The 26,434-nt window shown below is 48.1% G+C and overlaps 1 protein-coding gene across 1 annotated transcript in view; it reads right to left on the reverse strand.

Annotated features, from left to right (window-relative positions):
* IQCK (IQ motif containing K) overlaps positions 1–24,066 on the reverse strand; it is a gene marked incomplete at both ends in the record, with an annotated part of 104,235 nt that extends 80,169 nt beyond the window's left edge. Inside the window, 4 exons of the mRNA XM_080703937.1 lie at positions 10,234–10,331; positions 11,454–11,583; positions 13,354–13,418; positions 23,874–24,066. Of these exons, the coding sequence (XP_080560063.1) occupies positions 10,234–10,331; positions 11,454–11,583; positions 13,354–13,418; positions 23,874–24,066 (486 nt within the window). The remainder of the gene's footprint in view (positions 1–10,233; positions 10,332–11,453; positions 11,584–13,353; positions 13,419–23,873) is intronic.
* Between the last annotated feature and the right edge of the window lie 2,368 nt (positions 24,067–26,434).

Consider the following 26,434-nt stretch of genomic DNA (forward strand, 5'->3'; position numbering starts at 1 on the left):
ACATATTCCAAATTCTGAAAGAAAGCAACTTGCAGCCAAAAATTTCCTACCCAGCACAACTATCTATCAAATTAGATGGGGAAATAAGAAGCTTCCATGACAAACAGAAACTGAAGGAATTTATGTCTTCAAAACCAGCGCTAGAGAAATTACTCAAAGAGATTAACTGCAAAGAAGAAATAGGTAACACACACCAGAACTAGAGGAACAAGATTGTCTATCTAGAAGACAACTAAGCAAAGAATAATAAACAGTATTTCAAACAGAAATAAAATCTTAATGTTAGAAATTAAAAGTTATCTCTCAATAATCACACTGAATGTAAATGGCCTCAACTCCCCAATAAAAAGACATAAAGTGGCAAAATGGATTAAAAACCAGAATCCATCCATCTGCTGCTTATGAGAAACACACTTTACAAGTAAAGATAGTAACAAACTCAAGGTAAAGGGCTGGAGCAAGGTAATTTATGTTAAGTAGCCATCCTAACAAATGTGAAGTAGTATTTCACTATAGTTTCTATTTGTATTTTCTTAATGATTAGTTATATTATGATAATGATGAGTGATATTCATGTGTTTATTGGTCATATAAAAATCTTTGGAAATTCATTATCTATTTTAGTCTTTTACCTATTTCTAAATTGTAATGTTTGCTTTTATTGTTGCTAATTTTTAAGATTTCTATTTGGAATATTAATATACCTTCAGATATAGCATTTGGAAATATTTTATCCCATTCTATCAGTAACTTTTAATTCTGTTTACATTGTCTTTGGATGTACAATATTTTTCTATTTTTTATGAAGTTTGTTTGTTTATTCTTTTGTTGCCTGTGCCTTTGGAATTATATCTAAGAAATCACTGCCAATTTCATTGTTGTAAAGCTTTATGACCCTGGTTTTCTTCTAAAAGTTTATAGTCTTAAGATTTACATTTAGGTCTTTCATCTATTTTGAGTTAATATTTGTATATGGTGTTAGGCAAGGGCCCAATTTTATTCTTTTTCATGTAGTTATTATTTTTCAACAATATTTAGTGAAAAGATTATTATTTCCTTCACCAAATGTTCTTGGAAATCTTGTCAAAAATAACTTGACCATATATAAAAGAAAAAAAAAAAAACAAATATATCAAAGTTAATCAGGAAACCAAGCATGGGAAGGAGGGAGTATGAGGGAAGGGTTAGGGATTGGGTAGGGGCTGACTGCGTGATGTGTGAATGTATATCTCCACAAGTTTTTTTTTTATCCCATTAAGATGTATGACTATAATGCACCAATATAAATTTATTTAACAAAAAAATGTAAGAAATGGAGAAATATCAGCTCAAGTAAACTGAACTTCAATCTTAGTATTTAAAATATTTAAATATCTAATGAATAATTTAATCTTTACTAAGTTTAAAACATTTAAAATGGCCTATACAAAAGAACTGAATAATTCTTTTGACATAAGAACAGTCAAGCTGGCACAGCTTGTTGGGGGGCAGACCTGGGTTGGCGCAGAGTCTGCCTGATTCCAGAGGCCAGAATCTCAGCCACTGGACCATGTATTATATACCACCTCACTGCGTTTGGAAACACACCTACATCCAATCCGCTAGGCACAAGCACACGGACACCCCCACACCACACTGCTATGCTTTGGGTAGTTTGAGCGTGCTCCCAATAGTTCATGTATTGGGAGCTTGGTCCCCCACGTAGGGGTTTGGGGAAGTAATTCCACCTTCAAGTGGGAAATAATTCGGTCATTGAGGGAGCTGCCATCAGTAGGAATTGCTTTGGTTCTCCTGAGAGGGTTGCTATAAAAAGACCAGGTCCTCCGACCCTCCACAGCCTGGGTTGCTGTGTAATTCTTTCCCTTATTCCTGGGTCCCCACAGGAACGCCTCTGTGGTGTGATGCAGCCAGGGGGCCCTCACCAGAGCCGGCACTGTGCTGTTGTCTCCAAAACTGTGAGCTCAGGTATTTCATTATAGTAACAAAAATGGACGAACACACACACGGAGCCTGCGTGTAAGTGGCCAAGCTGTGCAGCAGAGCAATTACGGGCTGTCTCCTGCTGTCTCTCTGCTCTTTTCTCCTTGGTCTTCTTTGGAAGCTCATAATGCTCACTAGACAACCTAAATAAAGGGCTCCCTGGCTTCCCACCCCTCTTCTCTCCAGTCTCCAGTCCATCTTTCATATCAGACTCTGGCTTCTGCTTCTGGTGAGCTGTTAGACCAACTGGCAACGTGGGGTAGTGGTCAAAATATGTTTTTCTTTTTTCCGTCTTGTGGCACCAAGGATTGAACCCAAGGGCATTCCACCTCTGAGCTACACCCCCCGGCCCTTTTTAATTTTTTGTTTTTGAAACAGGATCTCACTAAGTTGCTGAGACTCTCACTACATTGCTGAGGCTCTTCTCAAACCTGCTATCCCCCTGTCTCAGCCTCCCAAGTACTGCGATTACCGGCATGCACCACCACGCCTGGCTGTGGTCAAACTCTTATCACTGAGAACCAGACTACTGGGCTGGAATCTCAGCTCTGCCACTTACTGGCGGTGTACCTCCTTCCTGGTTAACGTTGGTGCCGTAAAGCCCATGTCTAGAAGATGGCAGGAACAGTACCGGCTCCAACAAATGTCGAGAGGATTTCATAATTTGCTATAAGTAAAGTGCTTAGAACAATGTCTGGCACAAAGTAAGGGCTCTGAAAGTGCTAGCAACTGCTCTTCTTGGATTCCGGCTCTCGTTCAACCCTCTGGCTTTCCACTGCTGTGAGGCCCCTTCATTTGAGGGGACACGCTCTGTGCTCAGCTCTAGCTCTAGGGGACCCACAGCCCCAGGCAGCATCCCCGGCGTGTGCCTCCCCCTAGAGGCAGCAGATCCAGATGCTGCGGGTCCAGCTAGGCAGTTAGCTCTTCGGTGTAAGGGCCATGGCCAACTTCACAAAGGCCACGGCCTCCACAGACTGCGCCTGTCCCTGGCTACCTTCAAAGTAGGTCCTGACATTTCAGGAATCGTACTCATTCATTCACTCAGTAAACACTGGCTTTTTACTACATTCTAGGCACTTTGGGGGCAATAGTGTAAAACAAAACAGAAAATGCGGAGAGCAATGATGCATAGATAACCAGAAGTCAACATTTTAAAGGCGAAATTCAAATCAGCAATTATTCTTGAGGGACCTAATAGACATGCTATTTCAAGATCTAATTCGAATGGCCCCAATAAAAAATGAAATATCCCACTGATTAGGAGCCATTTGGATGCAAGTTTGGTGGCGGGGACAGACAAGAATGCTCTAGTTGTGCGGTTTTGGTTGGAGGCAGGTTATCACTCAGTTTAAGCGTCTGTTCCCAGTGACAGGCTCTGAGGAACAGCTGAATGGAGAAACTGCAAGGCTGCTGGGCCGCGCTGGGCAGCAGCAGTTCCACTTGGGCCTGACAAATGTCGAGACAGAAACAGAGACCTATCTACGCCTTCAAAAAAAATAACCCACAACAAGACTGCATGCTGTGGGAGGAAACAGAGGAGATGGGATGCAATGAAGAAACTCCAGGTCAGGACATGAAGAGTGAACAGTAAATCACCTACCTCGCATATTTGTGGCATTCAAAACACTGAGCATCCTGATGTAACCTAGGGTTGGAGCAGAAGTCCGCAGGTGCCTGAGAGCATTCCTAACTGCCCCGCTCTTCCTCCCAGGAACGGGAGCGGCTCTGGCACCCCCGCAGTAGTTGGGGAAACGGAGGCTCAGCCTATTTAGGGCCACGCTGGGAAGCAGTGGTCGAGCGGGGATTTGAACTCCAGTGAGCCCGACTACCGTTAAAGCTGAGCGACCAGCCCGTTTGCAGCTCTCAGAACCCACGCTTCCTATCTTCCTTGGCCATTTATTATAAAATTGGAACCTCAATGCTCCATTCAAGCGCCCTGAAGCTTATGCTGTTTTCATTTAGTCTCGGCAACAGCTCATCTGTAGGATGTCAAAGATGAGACATGAGTCGGCAGGAGGATGCCTCATTAATCTCTAATACAAACAGAAGTTTCTTGGATTCTCTGAAAGCATTTTATCACTGCCTGGGGGCTGGAAACTGTTTCCAGCTCCCTCGTTTTGCAATTATTTATGGGTAAACATTAGACATGCAACCTTCAACGTAAAATCTTAATTACTGCCTTTTTAGCTGATTTTCAGGCCCCCCGAAGGGGTATAAATGAGAAGAATAATGTCTGAATAAGTTGAAATAAAGGCCACACCATACAAGATCGCTGTCCCAAGGTCTAGAAATTAATCCAGCGTCAGATTCACGCTTCTGTTTCTCTTCCTTCATTCTTGTTTCAGAGGAGCAAAGAAGAACAGACACAGTGAGCCAGGCGTGGTGGCACTGCCTGTAATCCCAGAACTTGGGAGGCTGAGACAGGGAGATTGCAGGTTCACAGCCAGTCTCAGCAACTTAGAGGCCCTCATCAACTTAGTGAGACCCTGTTTCAAAATAAAAATGAAATAGGGCTGGGGGACAGCTCAGAGGTAGACTGCCCCAGGGTTCAATTTCTTTCTTTTTCTCCCCCCCTCCCCCCGCCCCTCTCTCTCTCTCTCTCTCTCTCTCTCTCTCTCTCTCTCTCTCTCTCTCTCTCTCACACACACACACACACACACACACACACACACACAATAGATACAGTGGAAAAAATTCAATGTTCTTCACCTACCAAAGAAGGCCTGACCACTAGTCTGTGGTTTTTTGGTGGACAGGACCATGTTTTGCCTGTGTCCCAGGGCCTGGTCCCCAGGTTCAGCACATAGTAGGGATTAAAGATGTTTATTAGAACTAAACTTGAGTGACTTAGCCCACTTGCAGAAAGAAATTCTTTACATGTTTACAAACAAAGATAATCTCATTGTACCCGTTTCATTGTGTAATCATTACATTCCTTCTTTGCTCAATCTAATACAAGGCACAGAACATTGAACAAGACCACAGAATACTTTGGTCAACAGGAAGACAAGGAAAGGCAATGTAACTGTGGCAAGGTGACCTGTGGGACAGTCCACAATCCCTCGCTGAAGCCAGCAGGACGAAGCCCCCTGGCCACGGCAGGGCCACACTGGGGGTTCTGTCCTCTGGCCCTCTATCATCATTCCCACGCTACCCGGCCACACCTTGCACCTGCTACCACCATGCGGGAGAGGGAGAGGGAGGTTATGGGGAGCGGACATGAATTAACTGGTCAGCAGGAGCCAGATGAACAATAGCTTGTAAGAATTAGAACTAGTTTAGGTTTTATAACAAAAAGCAAGAAGCAATACGTTCTCCAAAAAACAGTTATGAATGAAAGAAAAAGAAAGTTTTTTTCTGAAAATTACTTAAAGGACAGCCAGCAGTTCCTATTTATTGGGAGAGATGAGAGCCAGGATCCAGGATTATCTGGGGACAATCCCCCTTGCCCACCAGCTGGGTGATCTTAGGTACTAATCAACTTTTCAGCATTCCTGGGCCTTTCCTGTAAAAGGGGATTGATAAAAAAGAGGACCAGTTTAAGCCGGGCGTGGTAGCGCATGCTTGTAATCTCAGCATTTGGGAGGCTGAGACAGGAGGATTGCGATTCGCTGACAGTCTCGGTTACTTAGTGAGGCCCTTTGCATCTCAGTGTGACCCTGTATCAAATTAAAGAATAAAGCCGGGTGTGGTGGCTTGGGAGGTGGAGATAGGAGGATCGTGCAGGTTCGCTGGCCTAAGAGACCCTGTTTCCAAATGAAAAATATAAAATAGGTCTAGGAGTGTAGCCCAGAGGTAGAAGGGTTCCATCCCCAGTACCACCAATAAATAAATAAAGAATAAAAAATAGGGCTGGGAGTATAGCTCGAAGGTGGAATGTTCCTGGGTTCCATCCCTAGTACCACACACACACACACACACACACACACACACACACACAAAGAGGATCAAGTTTAGAAAGTTGTTCCCAGGGCGAGATGAGATGAAGCCTGGAAGGTATCTTGGCCAGTGCTGACACACAGCGGGCAAGCAGTAAATAAGGCTGCTTCTCTGGCTTTGGGTCCTGTTTCTCACAACCAGCCTGGCAGTCGTCAAGCCACAGGCGAGGGAGGAGCCATCACCTGGGTCTGGAGTCGCTGCCATTGGTCCTCAGCGTTTGTGGTTCTAGTCGGTGTCCTCAAAGCACCCTCTCGGGTTAATGAAAATAGGGGATCTGATCAGTGTGGTTTTTCATGGTTCAAATGGGACAACCAGGTCTTGAGCAAGTCAGGAGAAAGAGGAGGGACTAAGGTTCCACAGACTTGAATTCACCAGTCCTGTGTGTCAAAACTCAGCTTTTCTGAGAGAGCCACCGGAAAAGGCTTACAATCCTGACTTGGCTGGGCCGGGAAATGTGAAGCTCTGGCTCCCGGTCCCACCCCACGGGCTATGGGTGATGGCTGACCTGCATTTTAGAGGAGGAAGAGTGGGCCAAGTGCCGGGCTTTGGTTTCACCGAGTGGACCCTGCAGGCTGCGGCCCGAGCGGAATTGTTCAGAATTAAGAAGGGGTCTCAGAGGCTGTGTGGGGAGGACGTATCTGGCCCAGAGACAGAGATACTTCTAGAAAGGATTTCTGAGGTGCTGCCTGCTGCTCTAAACACGGTGCATGGGCCACCTTGTCTCACTGGCATAATAATCCCATGAACAGGTGTTATGATCATTCTCATTTTACATATATGGAAACATCAGCGGCTCAGAAAGATAAACTTTTTTCTTAGGCTGTGAAGCCAGCTAGAATAGAGGCAGACCTCAAAATCAGGGGCCTCTGACTTCAGGCTCTCACTTGTAACCGCCACGCTGTAAAACACGCCACAACTTACTTAATCAATTGAATAATTAATATGAGGGGGATCTGGCCTTTTGCCATCCACTGCTCTCTCTCACTGACTAAACTCATGAAATAGGTGGATGTCTTCTTCTTCCATCCCTCCAGGGGTAAGACCAATGGAACAGCCTTCCAAAAAGGAGGCGGCTGGCTGTGGCCAAGGACAGAGTGGCCCCAGCTCTCCTGGTGCCCAGCCGTATGCGCTCTTACTCAACATTCACTGAGGGCCAGCTGTGTGCTCACCATGTGCCGGGCAGGGGTGGAGTGGACTAGACATTGAGAGAAGGCATAAAAATAAATCAGAGAATTTTTCCTTAAGGCACTTAGAGTATGAGGAAGACAGGCATGCATAGAATTAAGTGTATGTGAGTAAAGAATGTCTTGATTAAGTCTGTCTTAATTTACCATACAATGAGGAACAGATGAAGCGCTCTGAAATCTGAGAGCTGGGATCAGTGACTTCTAACAGGGAGCCCAAAACCAGAGAGAAGTTGAGTTTGGAAAAGTGAGTAGAACTTAAATATGCAGAGAAGAGGAACTCAAGGATTTCTTTTTTCTAAAACAGAGGAGGAGATGGGCGTGGTGGCGCACGCTTGTAATCTCAGAGTTTGGGAGGCTGAGACTGGAGGATCATGGTTCACAGACAGCCTCAGCTACTTAGTGAGGCCCTCTGCAACTCAGTGAGACCCTGTTTCAAAAATAAAGAGTTATATAGGGGGCTGGGAATGTAGCTCGGAGGTAGAATGGCCCTGGGTTCCATCACCAGTACCACACAAAAAAAAATAAATAAATAAAAAGATAAAGATAAAAATAAAAAAAATAAAAAGAGAAGGGACTGGGCATGGTGGTGCACGCTTGTAATCCCAGCATTCGGGAGGCAGGGACTGGAGGACCAGCCTCAGCTACTTAGCGAGGCCCTTCGCAACTCAGACCCTGTTTCAAAAATAAAAAAGACTAAGCCGGGGCATGGTGGTGCACGCTTGTAATCCCTGCATTCAGGAGGCTGAGACCGGAGGATCGCGGTTCGAGGACAGCCTCAGCTACTTAGTGCGGCCCTCTGCAACTCAGTGAAACCCTGTTTCAAAATAAAGAATAAAAAATAGGGCAGGGGGTATAGCTCGGAGGTAGAATGCCCCTGGGTTCTATCCCCAGACCAGCAAAAAATATATATATTAAAAAATAAAAAAGATCAAAAAAGAGGGCTGGGTGTAGCTTGGAGGTACAATGCCCCTGGGTTCCATCCCCAGTTTGGCAAGAGACAGAGAGACAGAGAGACAGGGAGAGAGGGAGGGAGGGAGGGAGAGAGAGAGAGGGGGGGGGGCTGGGCATGGTGGCACATACTTGTAATCCCAGTACTTGGAAGGCTGAGACAGGAAGATCGCAGGTTTGTGTCCAGCTTTAGCTACTTAGTGAGGCCCTCCAAAACTCAGTGAGAACCTGTTTCAAAATAAAGAATAAAAAATAGGGCTGGGGGTGTAGCTCAAAGAAGGTAGAATGCCCTGGGTTTAATCCCCAGTAGTGGAAAAAAAAAAAAAAGGAAGAGAGAGGAAATGTGCATAGTAGGCGCTGGTACAGGGAAAGTGGAGAGGCTGTCTGGATGGAAGGCACTGCTGGGAAGGAGAGCGGGAGAGGAAGGAAGGGATGGGGAGAAGAGCCTGGAGGAGCCGTGAAGCCAGGCTGAGGGTCCTTGGCTGTGTTACGTGGGCCCGTTCTTGTCAGATGCTGAGCTGTGGTGCAGGGTTGTGTGTGTGTGCTCCAGTTGAGGTGCTGAATGTCCCCCAAGGCCCATGTGTTAAGGGCTCGATGCCCCTGGTGCTCCTGGAAGGTGGTGGGACGAAGTGGGAGATAATTAGATCATCTGGGGCATGGCCTCACAGGTATGATGGAACTCCAGCCCCTTCCTCTCCCTGTGTACCCCCGGCTTGCGCTGTGAGTAGTTTCGCTTGTCACACAGTCCCTCCATGGTGTGTTGTCTTGCCATGGGCTCAAAGCAATGGAGCCGACCTACCACGGACTAGAACTTCCAAGTGTGTGACTCGGGAAACACCTACTGTCTTTATAAGCTGATAACCTCAGGAATTTTGTTATAATAACATAGAGCTGACAACACAGTGTGCTGTCCAAATTCCCGAGCAGTGTCTCATAATTCATTCCTGCATTAAGGAAAACAAACTCTCTTGGCGAGGCCCCAGAGGAAGGATGCTATGCTCAGTGGGTCTAGTGGGAGGCAGCTGGAGGGGGGGGTTATAATATGGGGAGCAGGGCAGTATAATGTCATGACATTGCCAAGGAAGAATCCTCATTCTGCCATTTGCCCTGGAGCCTATTTCAAACCTCTGTGTTCCTCTATTTTCTCATCTCCAGAATACAGAGAGTAAAGACAGAAGGGACCGCAGAGGGCTGTCCCCAGAGCTAACGGCAATGGCCGACAGTGACGCACTCAACAGAGCACGTGGCACGGCGCGAGGGCTTGGTCGGCTCCGTGGCGTTCTTTTACTCTGTGTGGGTCATCCAAAATCCAAGAATCCAAAACCACAGGGAACGCAGCCACCCAAAGCATCCTATGGGCTACAGAAAAGAGGAAGCGCCAGGGTGTCCCTGTGGGGCACCAAGGCCAGAGCAGGCACTGCGCAGGTAACCGGCTACAGTGTAATACTGACCCAGATTTACGGAGCCCCCAGGGCACGCCAGGCCTCTCCCAAGGCCAGCTACACACAGGACAGCTGGCACGACGCGGGGTGGGGGAGGCTGGAGGAAGAGCAACCCGGAGCCAAGAAAGGCGAGGAGAGCTTGAACCAGTGCACACAGGAAACAGGAGCAGAAGACGTGGGAAACCTGGCAGATGCCAAACTGCACAGGACCAGGGTGGCCAGGGACACCAAGTAGGGCGGAAAGCCTCTCTGGAGCCCGAGCAGCCAGACAGATGGCAGCACACGCGTGAGCAAGCATGATGTCACTCTGGGCTCCGGGAGAGGTCCACAGCACAGGCCTCCCCTCCCCGCCCCAAGGGACCGTTTACAGAGGAGGGAGTCGCCAACAGAGATAATGGGCTGAGCTGCAAGTGGCAGAACGCCAGTAAGCCCAGTACTTGGGAGACAAGGCAGGGGAACTGCAAATTTGAGGCCAGCCTCGGCAACTTAGTGAGTCTCTCGGCCACCAAGCGGGATGCTGCTTCAAAATAAAACATAAAGAAGGCTGGGGGTGTATCCTGGAGGTAGAATGCCCCTGGATTCAACCCCCAGTCACCCACACACACACACACACACACACACACACACACACACACGAGACAGACAGACAGAGATAGGTATGGACTGGCATCTGATAAAAAAAAAACAACAAATTCCTGAAAATTTTAAAAATAAGGAAACCCCACAAAACAACTGACCTCCAAGCACTTTTCTTTCTTCGCCTGGTGAAGCAGGCTAGCCATTCCAGGCAGCAGGACAGGAAAGATGAAGGTTTCCAGATATTCTTTGGGGGAACCTAAAACAGACAAAACGTTCCCGCTGCAAATCCCAAACTGCCCGAGTTCACCTGGGGAAAGTGTTTAAACAATCCAACAAAAAGGTGCTGTCATTCAGCGACTGCGCTTGGGTGTGACACTGAGGGGGGCGCACTGCTAGGAAAACTTAAGTCGTCCCTCTGAGCTCTGTGGTCTGCGAGGATGCGGGCTCCATCCTACACAGGCCGGGCCCCCAGCCCGCTCAGCTTACTGTTGGGGGAGGCCACGTGGCCAGGGGCGGGAGGGCGTAAGCAAGGGGAGCGTAGTGGAAACCGAGGCCAGAGAGGGAATGGGCCACGGGAATGGTGGAGCGGCCGGCCTGCTCCAGAGCACGCCGGCTGAAGGACAGAAGAACCTGTGGGGAGAGAGGGCCTCCACCAGCAAGGTCCCCAGGAGCTGGGGCTCAGGCAAGAGCTGCGGCCTGTACCTCAAGACACAACAGCATATTTTCTTCAGTTTTTTGCATTTGTTTATCCCTTTCTTTTCTCCCTTGTATTTAAGACTCAGAATATTCTTATTGCTATTATTTTTTAACCTTAAAGAAAAATCAGTGGAGCCAGGCAGCGTGGTACACGCCTGCAACCCCAGTACTTGGGGAGCTGAGACAGGAAGATTGCAGGTTCAACGACGGCCTCAGCAATGCAGTGAGGTTCTGTAACTCAGTGAGACCCTGTTTCAAACTAAAAAATAAAATAGGGTTGGGGGGGTATAGCTCAGTCCCTGGGTTTTATCCCCAGTATCACCAAAGCAAAACAAAACAAACATACAAAAAACAAAGCAAAAAACCACTGCGATATAGGATTTTACTCTTAAAAGTAAATATTACATCCAGGTGTAGTGGTTGAGTATTTGGGAGGCTGAGACAGGAGGATTGCAGGTTCAAGGCCAACCTCAGCAACTTATAAAGCCCTATACAACTCAGTGAGACCTTGTTTAAAAAAAAATAATAATCAAATAGGCTGGGAGTGTAGCTCTGGGATCGACTGCCCCTGGGCTCTGTTGGGCTCCCTGCGGGCTCCCTGCCCACCCCTATCCTCGCCCTGTGGTTTTGCAATGTCACAAATTCCAAACCCTAGCAGATGGAATCCCACTTCCTTACTTACACGTTTTTGGATCGATCGTTTCCGATTTCTTTTGAGGACAGGGTATGTGTGAGATCATGGTGAAAGGCGGGGGTGGAAAATAGTGCTCTATGTTGAAGCCATGGGAGACCGGTTCCTCCAGCCGTGAAACCTGGTGGGGGGGGGCGACTCATGTAAACAGTCTAAGTTGCATTTTCTTTGATGACCTTACAAGGGAATAAAATTCTGTAGCAGACTTTAGGTTCTAGGGCACAAAGAGCACAACTCTTTGTCTTTCTTCCCTCCTGAAACACCTAGAAATGACAACCCACCAAGGCAGAAGCTCCTAGTAAGGAAAAGGAGGACCGACTGTGGGTGCAAGGTCGGCACGCAAAGGATACAGAGACAGAGCCTGTCTTAAGAGCAAGAAGACAAATTGTAACCGTACAGACACTGACCCAAAGAAGTCCATCTTCCCAGCAGAAGATGTGTGGTTTAAGCCACAGTATTGGCTTCGCTGGTTCTCCAACTTGCAGGCCTACCAGAGCACTTCTCATCTCCGTAACCGTGTGAGCCAACTCCTCTTTGAAATTCTATCTGTCTGTCTGTCTATCTATCTATCTATCTATCTGTCATCTTTTACTTGTTCTGTCTCTCTAGAGAATCCTAAGATACCAGCTATATAGAAAAATCCACTCAGACCCCCATTTTAAACTTTATATAAACAAATCTCTCTATACAGATCAGGAAAAGCCATAGCATAAAAGACAAAACATCAGCCGGGCATGGTGGCACAGGCTTGTAATCCCAGCATTCAGGAGGCTGAGACCGGAGGACCGTGGTTCGCGGACGGCCTCAGCTACATAGTGAGGCCCTCTACAACTCAGTGAGACCCGGTTCCAAAATAAAGAATAAAAAATAGGGCCGGGGTGTAGCTTGGAGGTCGAATGCCCCTGGGTTCCATCTCCAGACCCGCAAAAAAAAAAAAAAAAGACAAAAGATCAAAATCTATAAACAGAACAACTGAACCTGGACTAAGAACCAATAATCCAGGGAAGGGAACGTAATTACTATCTGTAGAAAAGTTTGGGAAGGAATTGCATCCATAAAGAACAGAGTGCTATGAAAAAGGAATAATCATAGAACATAAGTTTTAGACACAAGACTCTCTGCCCAGGGCAGTTACAGTAATGGAAATCAATTGAAGTCTAGAGGCTTAGGCTTTGGTTCTGTCCCTGCTCGAGTCCTTTCAGCTCTCAGAATGGCTTTTAAAATTTTTGAACTGCATCAAATGTCTATTTAATTTCCAGTTATACCTCTAAGCGCCTCCCTTCCTGGTTGCCCTGTCCTTGGCCTCTCTCAGCCCAGTTTTCTTCCATCCCGGCCTGCCAAGCAGAGGAATCCAAAGCACTCTCTCCATACCTGCCCCCAACACAGACATCCTGTTGGATCAGCTGTAAAAGCCTTTCTCATCCAGGATTTCATTTGAGACCCACAGGGACCCGTGAGTTAGTGAAGGATTATCTGTCCCCCTTTTTTTTCACCACTGGGAGTTGAACCCAGGGGCAGTCTACCTCTGAGCTATACCCCAGCCCTATTTTTTTATTATTTTGAAACAGGGTCTCACTGAGTTGCGGAGGGCCCCACTAAACAGCTGAGGCTGTCCGCGAACCTGGATCCTCCTGTCTCGGCCTCTCAAGTCCTGGGATCACAAGCGTTATCTGTCCCCATTTAACAGGTGCAGAGACTAAGTCTCAAAGAGGTCCTCAGTGCCTTTAGGCCACAGTGTTAGAAGTGGGCGAGGACTGGCCATAGAGTCCAGTTCTGGCTCCAGTGCAGAGCTTCCCCCGCTCGCCTCCCTAACCGTGGCACGGTCTGACCTCCGCCAGCCGTCAGTGCCGTTGCCCAGTCAGCAGCTGGTTATTAAGGCTGCGATACTCACGGTAACCTCTGTTTCTTCTTTGACTTTATATTCTTCTGGAAAGGGAGGCAGCTCAGCTTCATACTCTAAAGGGAGGGGAAAGAAATCCTCAATTCCATACCTCAGTACAGTCTGTGATGTAATTTCCTTTACTTTGAATAAAACATTCTTAAATTTGATTTTAGTTGGTGGTTCACAGAAATGAAAAAACAACTAGCCACTGTGGGTTAATATTTATTGTGGATAAGCTGCTTTATTTTTTATTTTTATTTTGGGGGGTGGTACTGGGGTTCCTGGAAGCCCTTCTACCTCCGGGCTACACTCCCAGACCCATTTTTACATTTTTATTTGGAAACAGGGTCTCCTAAGCCAGCGCGCGCGGCTGGCTTGGAACCTGCGCGATCCTCCTGCCTCCGCCTCCCGAGCGCGGGGATGACAAGCGTGCCCACGGCGCCCGGCGTGGATCGGCCGCTTTATCTGAACGGGTAAGGCGGTTGGTCTCTCCCATGAAAGTCAAGGCATCATATAAAAGTCCGAGAGCTTTTCCCCCAGAGTGCGCGGCCTTAGATGTTGCCCAAACATTGTAACTACAGGAGAACGAGAGGGTGGTTAAGGAAGGGCGCCAACCCACACAGAGCAGAGGCCAACCGAAGGCCGTTCTGCCCGCGGTGGACGGGGCAGCAGCTGCTGCTGAGAGGGACGGGAAATGCCCACGGGCTACAGTAGTTACACCTCTAAAGGAAAGACCCGTAAACGAGACGTGGGGACGACAATGTGTCGAAGGCACCTCCGCGTTGACTTTGCAGTGAGGAGGAAGAACGGCTTCTGGGTGCGCCGAGGCCGAGGGCCCGCAGCCGTAGTGGACTGTGTTTATTTCTTTAGTCATTCACCAGATAGAGCACTTTCAACCTAAAACAATTTTATATTTATTCGTTTTTATGATACTGGAGATTGCACTCACGGGTGTTCTATCTTCCAGCCACGCTCCTGGACCTATTTCATTTCTTTGCTTGTTTTTGTTTTGAAGCAGGATCTTGCTAGGTTGAGAGTCTAGCTACATGGCTGAGGCTGTCCTCAAGTCTGCAATCCTCCGGTCTCAGCCTCCCAAGTACTGAAGTACTGGGATTACGGGCATGCATCATGACACCTGGCTTTTTTTTTTTTTAACTCCTCAGTATCAGGCTGAGGACAAGCATATCAGACTACAGGTGATAAGCAGTTTTGATTCCAAAGCTATCGCCAGGCAACATGTGACTGTACTTCCCCTTCACTTTAGCTTGGATCTGAAAGGTCCCCCGAAGGCCCACACGCTGAAGGCTGGGACCCTGCGTGACACCAGAGGGAAGTGAGAGAATCTTTTCAGAGGTGGTACCTCCTATACAATCCCAGTACTTGGGAGGCTGAGACAGGAGGATCACAAACTAGAGGCCAACCTAGTGAGACCATCTCAAAAAAAAAAAAAAAAGAAAAGAAAAGAAAAAAAAAGGGAGGGGTGTAGCTCAGTAGTGAAGTGAGTGCCCTGGGTTTAATCCCTAGTAACACACATGGTGGTACCTAATGGGAAGCCTTCAGATCTACAGGGACATGGGGACATGTCCTCAAAGGAGACAGTGGACCCCCCGACCCCCACCTCTTCCTCTCATCTGCTTTCCAGCCACAAGGAGAGCAGTTCTGCTGTGCTCTGCCCATTCCTGCCAGGATGCGCTGCCTCGCCGCTGGCCCAAGAGTTACAGGGCCAACCAATCATGGACGGAAACCTCCAAAACTCTCAGCCAAAACAAGCCCTCATTATGAACTGACTATCTCAGAGTAGGTAGGTGTGTGTGTGTGTGTGTGTGTGTGTGTGTGTGTGTGTGTGTGTGTGTGTGTTACTGGGAATTGAACTCAGGAGAGTCTATCCCAAAGCTATACCACTATCTTTTTTTTTTTTTTGGTGGTACTGTGGTCCCTGGAAACCCTTCTACCTCCGGGCTACACTCCCAGACACCTATTTTTCACATTTTTATTTGCAAACAGGGTCTCTTAAGCCAGCGCGGCTGGCTTCGAACCAGCGCGATCCTCCTGTCTCCACCTCCCAAGCGCGGGGATTACAAGCATGCGCCATCACGCCCGGCTCACCACTAGCCCTTTTTATCATTTGTTTTTGAAATGGTCTCAACAGGTTGCTGAGTCTTGCCAAGTTGCTGGGGCCGTCTGTGGTCCTGTGGCCCTCTCCTCGCAGCTTCCCAAGTGCCGCGGGTACCGACGTGGCCACCTCGCCTGGCTCTCTCAGGGATTTGGTATAGTGATGAAAGCTAACTCGCCTTATTCCCAGGAGATAAACTGTATTCTTCAGATGCCTAAGCTGCAGATAGCATTGGACACTTATAAAGTCGGTACCATTCGTGGTCAACAACAGTACTACTAAAATAGGACAATTATAACCATATAATACAAGTTATTTAAATCTGTGAATTATTTCTGGAAATTTCCATGTAACATTTTCAAGTAACTAAAACTGCAGAGAGTGAACCCTTAGATACGGGGCAATGTTTCCCACAAATTTCGGGATTGATAGTAACACAATGTGTTATCCAGAGTTCCCTTGAGTCAAAAGTCCTGGAACCGGGCTGGGATGTAGCTCAGTGGCAAAGCGCTTGCCTGGCAAGTGCACCGCCCTGGGTTCGATCCCCAGTCCAAAAAAAAAAAAAAAGTGTCCTGGAATAAATAGGTTGGTGTCTCATGCTGGAATCCAGGCATTAGCAGTATCTGTGATTTTGTTGTTGTTGTTGTTTGGTATGTGAGAGGCATTCCACCTCTGAGCTAAATTTCCAGTCCTAATTTATTTTTTTACTTGAAACAAGGTCTCATTAAATTGCTGAGGGCCTTGCAATGTTAGAGACCCACCTTGAACCTCCAAGCTCACTAGCTACTGGCAGAATTCGGCTTCTTGTGGCTCCAGGTCTGAAGCACCTGCTGCCCTGCTGGCTGTCAGCTGGGGACCGCTCAGCTCGCAGAGGCCATCCTCTGGTCCTGGCCCTGGCTGACATAGTGATTACGTGGTGGTTGCTACTTCAAGGCCAGCGGGAGTCTCTTCTGAGTGACTCTAACTTCTGACTTCCTTCACAGGCTCATCTGATTAGGTTAGACCCACCTATGATAATCTCCCAAATTTAGATATAAGTGATTAAGGGATTTAAAATACATATGAAGAACTGGGCATGGCGGTGTAGTACTTGGCAGGCTGAGACAGGAGGATCACAGGTTTGGGGACATCAACAGCAAGTAGTGAGATTCTCATCAACCTAGTGAGACCCTGTTTCAAAATTAAAAATAAAATAAGGCTGGAGATGTAGCCTCAAGGTAGAAGACCCCTGGATTCAATCCCCAGTACCATCCCCCCAAAATACATCTAGAGAATCTTTTCATGTCAACGTCTAGATGGTGTTTGACTGGATATTTGAGAAGTGTGTGCACCAGGGCGTGACAATCTTGGGGACCATCTAGAATTCTGCCTAGCAGAAGTAGCTCTACCACCCCCCGACCCCAAGGCAAGTGTGTAAATCCACCCTTCTCCCCAACTGCCTTAAGAACCACAGAAATAGTGTCATAATTGTTTAAGTTATATACATTTATATCTTTTTTCTTTCTTTCTTTCTATTTTGGTGGTACTGAGGGTGGAACCCAGAGGCTTTCTACCTCCAGGCTATACTCCCAGACCCATTTTTTATATTTTATTTGGAAACAGGGTCTCACTAAGTAGCTGAGGCTGGCTTCGAACCTGTGCGATCCTCCTGTCTCAGCCTCCCCAGCGTGGGGATTACAAGCGTGCGCCACCACGCCCGGCCCTACATTTATGTCTTTATCTGAATACAAAATCCATACTGAAAGTTTTAAATAATGAAGATATCTTTTTGTGTGTGTGGTATAGGGGATGGAACCCAGGGCATTCTACCTCCAGGCTACACCCCCAGCCCTAATTTTTATTTATTATTTTGAAACAGGGTCTCACTGAGCTGCAAAGGACCTCACTAAGTAGCTGAAGCTGGCCATGAACTGCGATCCTCCTGTCTCAGCCTCCCAAATGCTGGAATTACAACCGTGTGCCACCACACCCGGCTTGAAGATACCTTATGTAGAGTGTAATCCACATCTAATCCTGTGCAATCCTATACACAGTTAGACTAGCATAGAGCCAATCAAATCCTTCCCAATTTATTAACATATGTATAAAATGCCCAAATATATTTAAATTTCCTGGACCAAGCCGGGTGTGGTGGCGCACACTTGTAATCCCCGCGCTTGGGAGGCAGAGACAGGAGGATCGCGCAGGTTTGAAACCAACCGCGCTGGCTTAAGAGACCCTGTTTCCAAATAAAAATATAAAACAAATAGGTCTGGGAGTGTAGCTTGGAGGTAGAAGGGCTTCCAGGAACTCCAGTACCACCAAAAAAAAAAAAAAAAAAAAAAATTCCTGGACCAGGTGGCATCGCTGGGACACTTGAACCTCATAACATGGGATCTTTTTCTTCATAATTCCTATCAGTTTTCCCTTATTTGGATTTTATAAAAACTAATGACTCTCTTTTCTAGTAGGCTGTAGGCTCAGTGAGGGGAGAACTTGGTTTTGCTGGTGCTCACCATGATATCCCCAAATAATGTGTGCTGAATGAATGATAAGACAAATTGCACGGCAAGCTGCTTTTGACCCCTTCATTAATTCACCGCCACTAAAAGCCTATTAGCTGCCAGGAGCCCTGCTGGGTGCTGAATATATCGGCTCTTTCAATGCTGCTACCTGTAGGTACCTGTAGGTAGCTACCCACGTGCTCTACCTGGGCACCGGGGTGTCCCTTTTTCATTATTATTCACATTGTTGAAACAAGCATCCTTATAAATTCACCACTGATCCAAATGGAAATATTTTTGTAGCATCGATTCTTAAATATGGAGCTGCTCTCAGAGAAGAAAAATAATTCAAAAACTGGCAAACTTCCAAACTTTCCTGCAGACCGTTTACAACAATTCTTTTTTTTTTTGTGTGGGTTTGGGGATGGAACCCAGGGGCATTTGACCTCTGAGTTACACCCCCTGCCCCATTATTTATTTATCTATTTATTAATTATTTATTGGTGGTACTGGGGTTCCTGGAAGCCCTTCTACCTCCGGGCTACACTCCCAGACCTATTTTTACATTTTTATTTGGAAACAGGGTCTCATAAGCCAGCGCGCGCGGCTGGCTTCGAACCTGCGCGATCCTCCTGTCTCCGCCTCCCAGGCGCGGGGATGACAAGCGTGCGCCACCACGCCCGGCTTCAATTCATACTTCTAATGGTGAGACTGCCTATTTCTCTATGGTGTAATCCATCTTACACATATTTATTTAAGATGATGGACTTTTATTTGCATTTATTCCTGTTTATTTTTTCCCAGTGAAATCTCTCAGTTCACTTGGAGACAAACTTGTCGTAGGATCTCAGAAGACACAGTTGAAAGGACTACGTGGCCGCGTGGGAAAACGTGTTCACTTCAGGACAAGCTGATGTCTGTTACTTGAAGCCTCTGTAATGTTTAAGAGACTGGCTTGAGAATTCGTCAGTTGTACCTGGTGATTTTAATTTAATATATAGTTGATCATAGACTAGTGGTGTTACACTGAAAGACCCAAGAGCGCTCAACGACTGGGAGGAGTGGACTATTTATTCTAATGTGCTCTCGCTGGCGCATTAGACTCACATCATAATGTAACTCATGTTGACAATTACATGTTCACAGCACTTGTTGACCCCCCCTCACCCCCGCCCACTGAATGATTTAAAATAACTCAAGCCAGGCGCGGTGGCGCACACTTGTAATCCCAGCACTTGGGAGGCTGAAACAGGAGGATCGTTCACAGTCAGCCTCAGCTACTTAGTGAGGCCCTGTGCAACTCAGTGAGACCCTGTTTCAAAATAAAGTATAAAAAATGGGCTGGGGGTAGAGCTCGGAAGAAGAATGTCCCTGGGTTCCATCTCTAGCACCGCAAAAGAGTAAAAAGATAAAAAATAAATAAAACGACTCGATATTCCATAGTTTGAGTCATGATTTCTTTTTTGGTGGTACTGGGGGTGGAACCCAGGGGCATTTGACCTCCGAGCCACATCCCCTGCCCTATTTTTATTTTTTATTTTGAAACAGGATTTAAGTTGCAGAGGGCCTCACTAAGTAGCTGAGGCTGTCCGCGAACGGCGATCCTCCAGTCTCAGCCTCCCGGATGCTGGGATGACAAGCGTGCCCCACCACTCCTGGCACTGCGTCATGATTTCTAAGAGCTGATTTCATGTTTAGAAAATGTGCTTGTCTGCTCTATGCTTAAGGAAACCAGTTAAATTTATAAATTTTATAATCTTTCAATTACGAAGGCTTATAGTGGGATTGTCTCATTAGGGGAACTTAATGCTCTCTGCATGCTAAACCGAGCTTTAACCTAAGAACAAGGGGCAATGGTTGTTGATTTTATACACTGGTCTGAACAGCAACATCTACCCTGGTGAGTGAAGGCAGCCTGGAAGATGCCATTTCTGGACTGGCGGCCGAGTGAACAGGCGCCACTCGCTGAGCCGAGCCGGCGGCGAGCGGCCGGTGCAGAGCGGGCTGCAAAGCAACACTGTGGCGCAGCCTTGCCCGGCCCAGCGCTGAAAGCAGTTCCCAGCGCCGGCTGACTCAATGCAGAGTATCTTCTTTGGGGAAATGAGGTGGAAACTAGTCTGCTGTGGACTGCTAAGGGAACGGGAAGCAAAGTGGTGTGAGCAGGCTTGGCTGAGAGGGGAAAGAAACCGACAGGAGCTGGGAGAGGATGTAGGGCTGAGGTCCGGTTCCTGAGATGACAGGTCAGGGGTGCAGAGGTAAAATCGAGTCGAGAAGTGACCTCGTAAGAGAGGACCCAGGACAGCAAGACTGACAGCCCCACCCAGATAGAGGGCTGGGGGTGCACGGCAGCGTGAATGGTGAACACTCTTGTGTGTACCGAGGAAGCTGGGCTCCCTCCCCACTGCGGACTGCCTGACTGCTCAGTGACGGCCTTCTATGCCAGCACCACGGAACGTCTGACGAGAGAGTTAAAACCGCGGACTCGCAGATGTGGGCAGCGGGCGAAGGCGCTCCTGGTGCTGACTGGTGAGCGGTGTTGGCGGACGCTTGGTGTCGTTTCTCTCTGGCTTGCTCAGCTGCTGGGCTGGAGGAACAAGCGCTGGTTCAGACCCAATCGTGGCAGGTGAGATGGAGGGGCGGATTTTATTACAGCATCGAGGGCTGCTGAACTGGAGAGTGTTTGATGGGTTAAATGGTGAACCAAGAACAATAAAGAGGGTATTGATACCAGTCATCAGAGCAGTATCAAAATAGAAGACACCGACCCCTAAAACTCAGTCTTGGTTAAAACAATAGTTAAACATCACAGGTTACAAGCCACTCTAAGATTTAATTAGAAGTCTTAGAAGAGTGCACATGCTTGGCAAGCCCTCGACCACTGAGCTACATCCCCAGCCCGGCACTAGTACTTCTGAGAGTATCAAGTCCTTAGTTATCAAGAAAACACGAAAGCAGAAACTCAAGAACACTGACAGATGTTACCATAGAGACAGGGCTTCGCACAGAAAAGCCCGAGCCAGGGAGGAGAAAGGTCTTGTTGTACGTTAGGTGTTTACCTAAACTGAAACTGAGTTTCTGGTAGGCCTGTCTGCTGTGATCATTTACTTTTTAAGTGGAGACATCCTAATGGAATGAAATGCTTAACCTCAAAGACAGGACTGCCACAAAGCCTGTTTTTTCATGTCCTTGAAAGAAACTGAATTTACTCACCACAGGTCTGTTATAGAAAATTGCACTTGTTAGATGTTTAAGGATTGGGTTTCATCATCTGGGCTGAAATCATTGGCATGATGCCCGTGTGGACATTTTGCTATCTTTGGCCTCATTAACGTCATTAAGAAAAAAACCTCATCACTTTATAAGTGTCATCAATGCCCTTGCTTTTCAAAAAGTACCCAAACTCTTTGTTTCTTCCTAGGCCTGATGGACTGGTACAAACTCTGATTCTAAAATACAACACAAAGCAAGTTTCTCTGTTGACAATGAACATTTATTGAGAACGTCCTACAGCAGGGCTCTGTAGTAAGCACCTTTGTCTACGCTATTTCATTATTTCCTTTGGTCCTCACAACAACCCTGTGAGGTAGGTACATTATCCCTCCTCTTTACAGATGAGCTTGAGCAACATGAGAGTAACTCTCCACTAGCAGTAAATGATACTATAAAGAGCAGTTTGGCTTGGCGTGATTTGGGAAACAGACAGCCACGTAGCTACCTTCAAATGTCCGAGTGGGGCCGGGCGTGGTGGAGCAGGCTTGTAATCCCAGTACTTCGGAGGCGGAGACAGGAGGATCGCAGGTTCGAAGCCAGCCTCAGCAACTCAGTGAGGCTCTCAGCAACTTAGTGAGACCCCATTTCAAAAAAGAAAAAAAAAAGGTCTGGGAGTACAGCCTGGAAGTAGAAAGCCCCTGAGTTCCATCCCCAGTACCCAGTACCACACACAAAAAAAGAGTGACTTCTTTGTGGTAGAGTGATTTTAGCTCCTTGGGTCATAGTATGGTCCTAAGGATGAAAGTTATAAGAACACTGAGAATAAAACAGATTTTTTTTTCCTAGCGCAATATAATGCTGGAGAAGGAACTTAAGCACTGGATGGAGGGGTGAAAGAGTTTACCTTCAGGTACCTACTGATTCTCAGGCCACTGTCCACATGCTCTGTATTTTCCACATCTTTCAACTTAGCCCTCTTCTTCTCCTTCATATACAAATGCATTCATTCTTGTGTGTGTGTGTGTGTGTGTGTGTGTGTGTGTGTGTGAGAGAGAGAGAGAGAGAGAGAGAGAGAGAGAGAGAGAGAGAGAGAGATAGATAGATAGAGATAGATAGATACTGGGGATTGAACTCAGGGGCATTCTACCTCTGAGCTACACCCCCAGTGCCATTTTTCATTATTTTGAAACAGGGTCTCACTAAGTTGCAGAGGGCCTCACTAAGTAGCTGAGCTGGTTCAGAAACTTGCGATCCTCCTGTCTCAACTTCCCAAGTACTGACTGGGATTACAAGCGTGCGTCACCACGCCCGGCTAAGTACATTCATTCTTGTTTCCATTCAATGCACATTTACTGATCCGCACTGTCCAACACAGTAGCCACGTGTGGCTACTTAAATTTACTAAAATTAATTAAAATAAGAAATTCAGTTCCTCAACTGCGCTAACCACCTCTCCAGATGCTCGATAACCACATGTAGCTAGTTGTTATCATATATATATATATATATATATATATTTTTTTTTTTTTTTTTGTAGGTCTGGGGATGAAACCCAGGGGCATTTGATCTCCAAGCTATACTCACTCCCCTGCCCTGTTTTTTATTCTTTATTTTGAAACAGGGTCTCACTAATTTACAGTGTGCCTCACTAAGTAGCTGAGGCTGCCCGCGAACCGCGATCCTCCAGTCTCAGACTCCCAAATGCTGGGATTACAAGCATGAGCCACCACGCCTGGCTTATTATTGTAGGGCCTTGTGACCCAAGTACACGCGGGGGCCACAAAAGAAGGGAGCTAAACTCCCTCTGTAGATGTTAAGGAAGGTTTGCGGCAAGAAGGGATTACAATTCCCTTGTCTACACGTGTGGGCTACTGACTACCCACATACCTACAACACAATCACCTGGGCCCCCATCCCATTAGAAGCTCCACAGACGTTTAAAATAAGGTCCCTTTTCCCGACTAGGCGATTCTTTCCTGTTCACTAATGAGATCTAGAAAGCTGTGGTCCACAGCACACAGCTTCCCTTACTCGAACCATCCCGTCCTCTTTTGACCTGACCATGGATCGGGGTGGGAGGCTGCGCTGCGTAGCCTCAGTTTACCCGTGCATTAAATTAATTATTTATTATTGTGGTACTGGGGATGGAACCCAAGGCCATTCTACCCCCGAGCACACCCCCAGCCCTATTTTTTTATTTATTTATTTATTTTTTATTGCAGGTCTGGAGATGGAACCCAGAGGCATTCGACCTCTGAGCTACACCCCCAGCCTTATTTATTTATTTATTTATTTATTTATTGCAGGTCTGGGGATGAAACCCAGGGGCATTCGACCTCTGAGCTACACCCTCTCCCCTATTTATTTATTTATTTATTTATTTATTTATTGCAGGTCTGGGGATGGAACCCAGGGGCATTCGACCTCTGAGCTACACCCCCTGCCCTATATTTTTGTTTTGTTTTGTTTTATTCTTTATTTTGAAACGGGGTCTAGGTTGCGGAGGGCCTAAGTGGCTGAGGCTGTCCTCGAACCTGCGCGATCCTCCTGCCTCGGCCTCCCGCCTGCACGCGGGGGATTACAAGCGTGCGCCCCCACGCCCGGCTCGGTGCTTGACCTTTGGGGCCCCGCGTCCCCGCACGTCAGCGGCCTGGCGCACAGTGGGCGCCCGGCGACCCGCCGCCGCCCTCCGCCCGCCCTCACGGCCAGTCGGGGCTGCCTACCCTCGCAGATCTGCTCCCACAGGAGTTTGCCTGCTGGCTCGGCGCCCTGCCCCGGCGACACAGGCAGCTCGGGGGACGCGGACGACACGGTGGGCACCGGCGTCCGGTTGGTGACCGACGACTCCCCGGAGCCGCTGGGCTCCTCGCGCTGCTCGCTGCGGCTGGAGTTCTGCCTCCGCGGCGGCGCCGCCATGCCGGCGGTTTCCCGGGCAACCGCGTCCTCCGCGCGGCCGCGACCCGGAAGGAGCCGGAGCTCGCGGGGGCGGGCCCGCGGCGCGCGGTTGACTTCCGGGTCACGGCGGGGCCGGCTCTCACGTGGAGGTGGGGACGCGGGCGCCGCAGGTGAGTGTGGGGGGCGCGGGGCCGCGGGGGCTGGCGTTCGCGCCCCGCAGGAGAAGGGGTTCGCACAGGCATCCCGCACCCAAAACTCCCCGCAGCTCTCGGCGTGCGCCCCCAGGCCGCCGCCTCCGAGAAGTCCTCCCGCCTGGACGCCGGCCCCCGGGCATCCCTGGCTGTGCCGAAGCTTTGGCTCCGCTGAGCTTTGGAGGGGCCGCCTTCGCCCCCTGACTCCCAGGCTTCCTCCTCGTGAGTCTGTCAGCGGAGTGCGGGCTCCGAAGTCCTGTGGGCTGGGTTCCAATCCCTCTTTGGGGCTAATTTTGAGACCTAGGACCGCTGAGAGTTACCCAAGCCTGCGAGGCAGGATGGGCGCATCAGCCCTCACGCGGGAGTCTAGGGCCGCTTTTGCAAAAAGCAAGCATTTGCGCCTGCAAACTTTTCCACTTACTTTCTTTTTAAACACGAATACCTCCGCGATCGCCAAGCTAAGGACGAGCACCCTACGGGGTTCTGAATTGCAGAGTTGGGAAGAGAAAAGGATTAAGTACCCCTCAGGGATTCCCTATTCTTATTGGCTCCTGGCCGCTCCCCCAACCTTCAGCCCTTGGTTTCCTTGACTCCACCCACCCCAGGTCTGTGCCTTCTGCCCCTCTTGCAAGCCCTTCTTCCCCTGCTCACTCGGCTAAATGTTCATATATCTTGGGGTCTTGTCTCGGGCTTATTCCACTCAAGGTCCTGATTGTATCACTATTGCCCCACACAGTCACCCCTGAGCCTCACACGGCCTTACTTCCACCTCTCCAGTCAGCCTCTCCGCTTGGATATCTTAAAGCATCTGGCCCGGCCAGCTTGTTCCCCCCGCCGCCCAGTCATCCCACCATAGCCTCCTTTGTCTCAGAAGTTAACATCAGCATCCTTAAGTTGCACAAGCTGGAAACTTCTGTTCTTCCCATACCTTTCCTTTTCTTTTGCTACTGGGATTTGAACCCCGGGGCCGTTTTATTTTTTGTTTTGAGACAGGGTCTCACTAAGTTGCTGAGACCAGCTTCAAGCCTTCCATCCCCCTGGCTCAGCATCCAAGGTATTGGGATTACAGAGGCATGCCCTGCTGCCTGGTACTCTTCAGAACCCTTCTTGACAGCTGATCAGGCAGGTTGTGTCCTGCACCGTTCTTTGCTCCTGTCGCCTGTATTATCATTCTGCGTCTCTTTCTCCCCCCCCCCCCTCTCTTTTTGGTGGTGGTACTGGGGATTGAACTCAGGCATTCTACCTCTGAACTCTCTGAACCACACACCTCTGGGCTCCTCACGCCACCCTCCTATTTTATTTCTTTTATTTCTTTTGTGTGTGTATGTGGCACTGAGGGTGGAACCCAGGGGCTTTCCTACCTCCAGGCTATACTCCCAGACCTATTTTATATTTTATTTGGAAACAGGGTCTCACTAAGTTGCTGAGAGCCTCACTAAGTAGCTGAGGCTGGCTTCAAACCTGTGTGATCCTCCTGTCTCAGCCTCCCAAGCGCTGGGATTACAAGCGTGCGCTACCGCGCCCGGCTCTTTATTTCTATTTTGAAACAGGATCTCACTCGGTTAATGAGAGCCTCACTACTTGTTAAGGTTGTCCTTCCTGTCTCAGCCTCCCAATATGGGGATTACAGGTGTGCACCACTACATCCAGCTTGCCTCTTTCTCCTTCAAGCCTACCTGCTTTTTCTTGCCCCCTCCCTAGTACTGGGGATTGAACCCAGGGGCATTCTACCTCTGAACTATACCCCTAGCCCTATTTTTTATTCTTTATTTTGAGATAGGGTCTTGCTAACTTGTGGAGAACCTCGCTAAGTAGCTGAGGCTGGCTGCAAGCCTGCCATCCTCCTGCCTCAGCCTCTCAAGTACTGGGATTACAAGCTTGTGCCACCACACCCGGCTTTTTAATGGCTAGTGTTTTATCTCATTCATCTCTATATTTTTGTCATTCATTCTTGAGTATTTATTGAATGCCTGCTCTGTGCCAGACACTGAGATAGGCTCTGGGAATACACCAGGAAACAGGGTAGACAGGCTTGCAGGCTGGCTGTGGCCCCTAACCCGAGCAGCTTTTGGTTTAATCTTGCCATGGATGGGGAAACCGAGGCGCAGAAAGTCCAAGGACAAATGAAAAGAGCGTTATCAAAGACCCTATTTGACCCATATGTTTGGCATTCTAGCCAGGGCACCTCCTCTCGCTGC

This window comes from Muscardinus avellanarius, assembly GCF_963383645.1.
Source record: "Muscardinus avellanarius genome assembly, chromosome: 10".
Lineage (NCBI taxonomy): Eukaryota > Metazoa > Chordata > Mammalia > Rodentia > Gliridae > Muscardinus > Muscardinus avellanarius.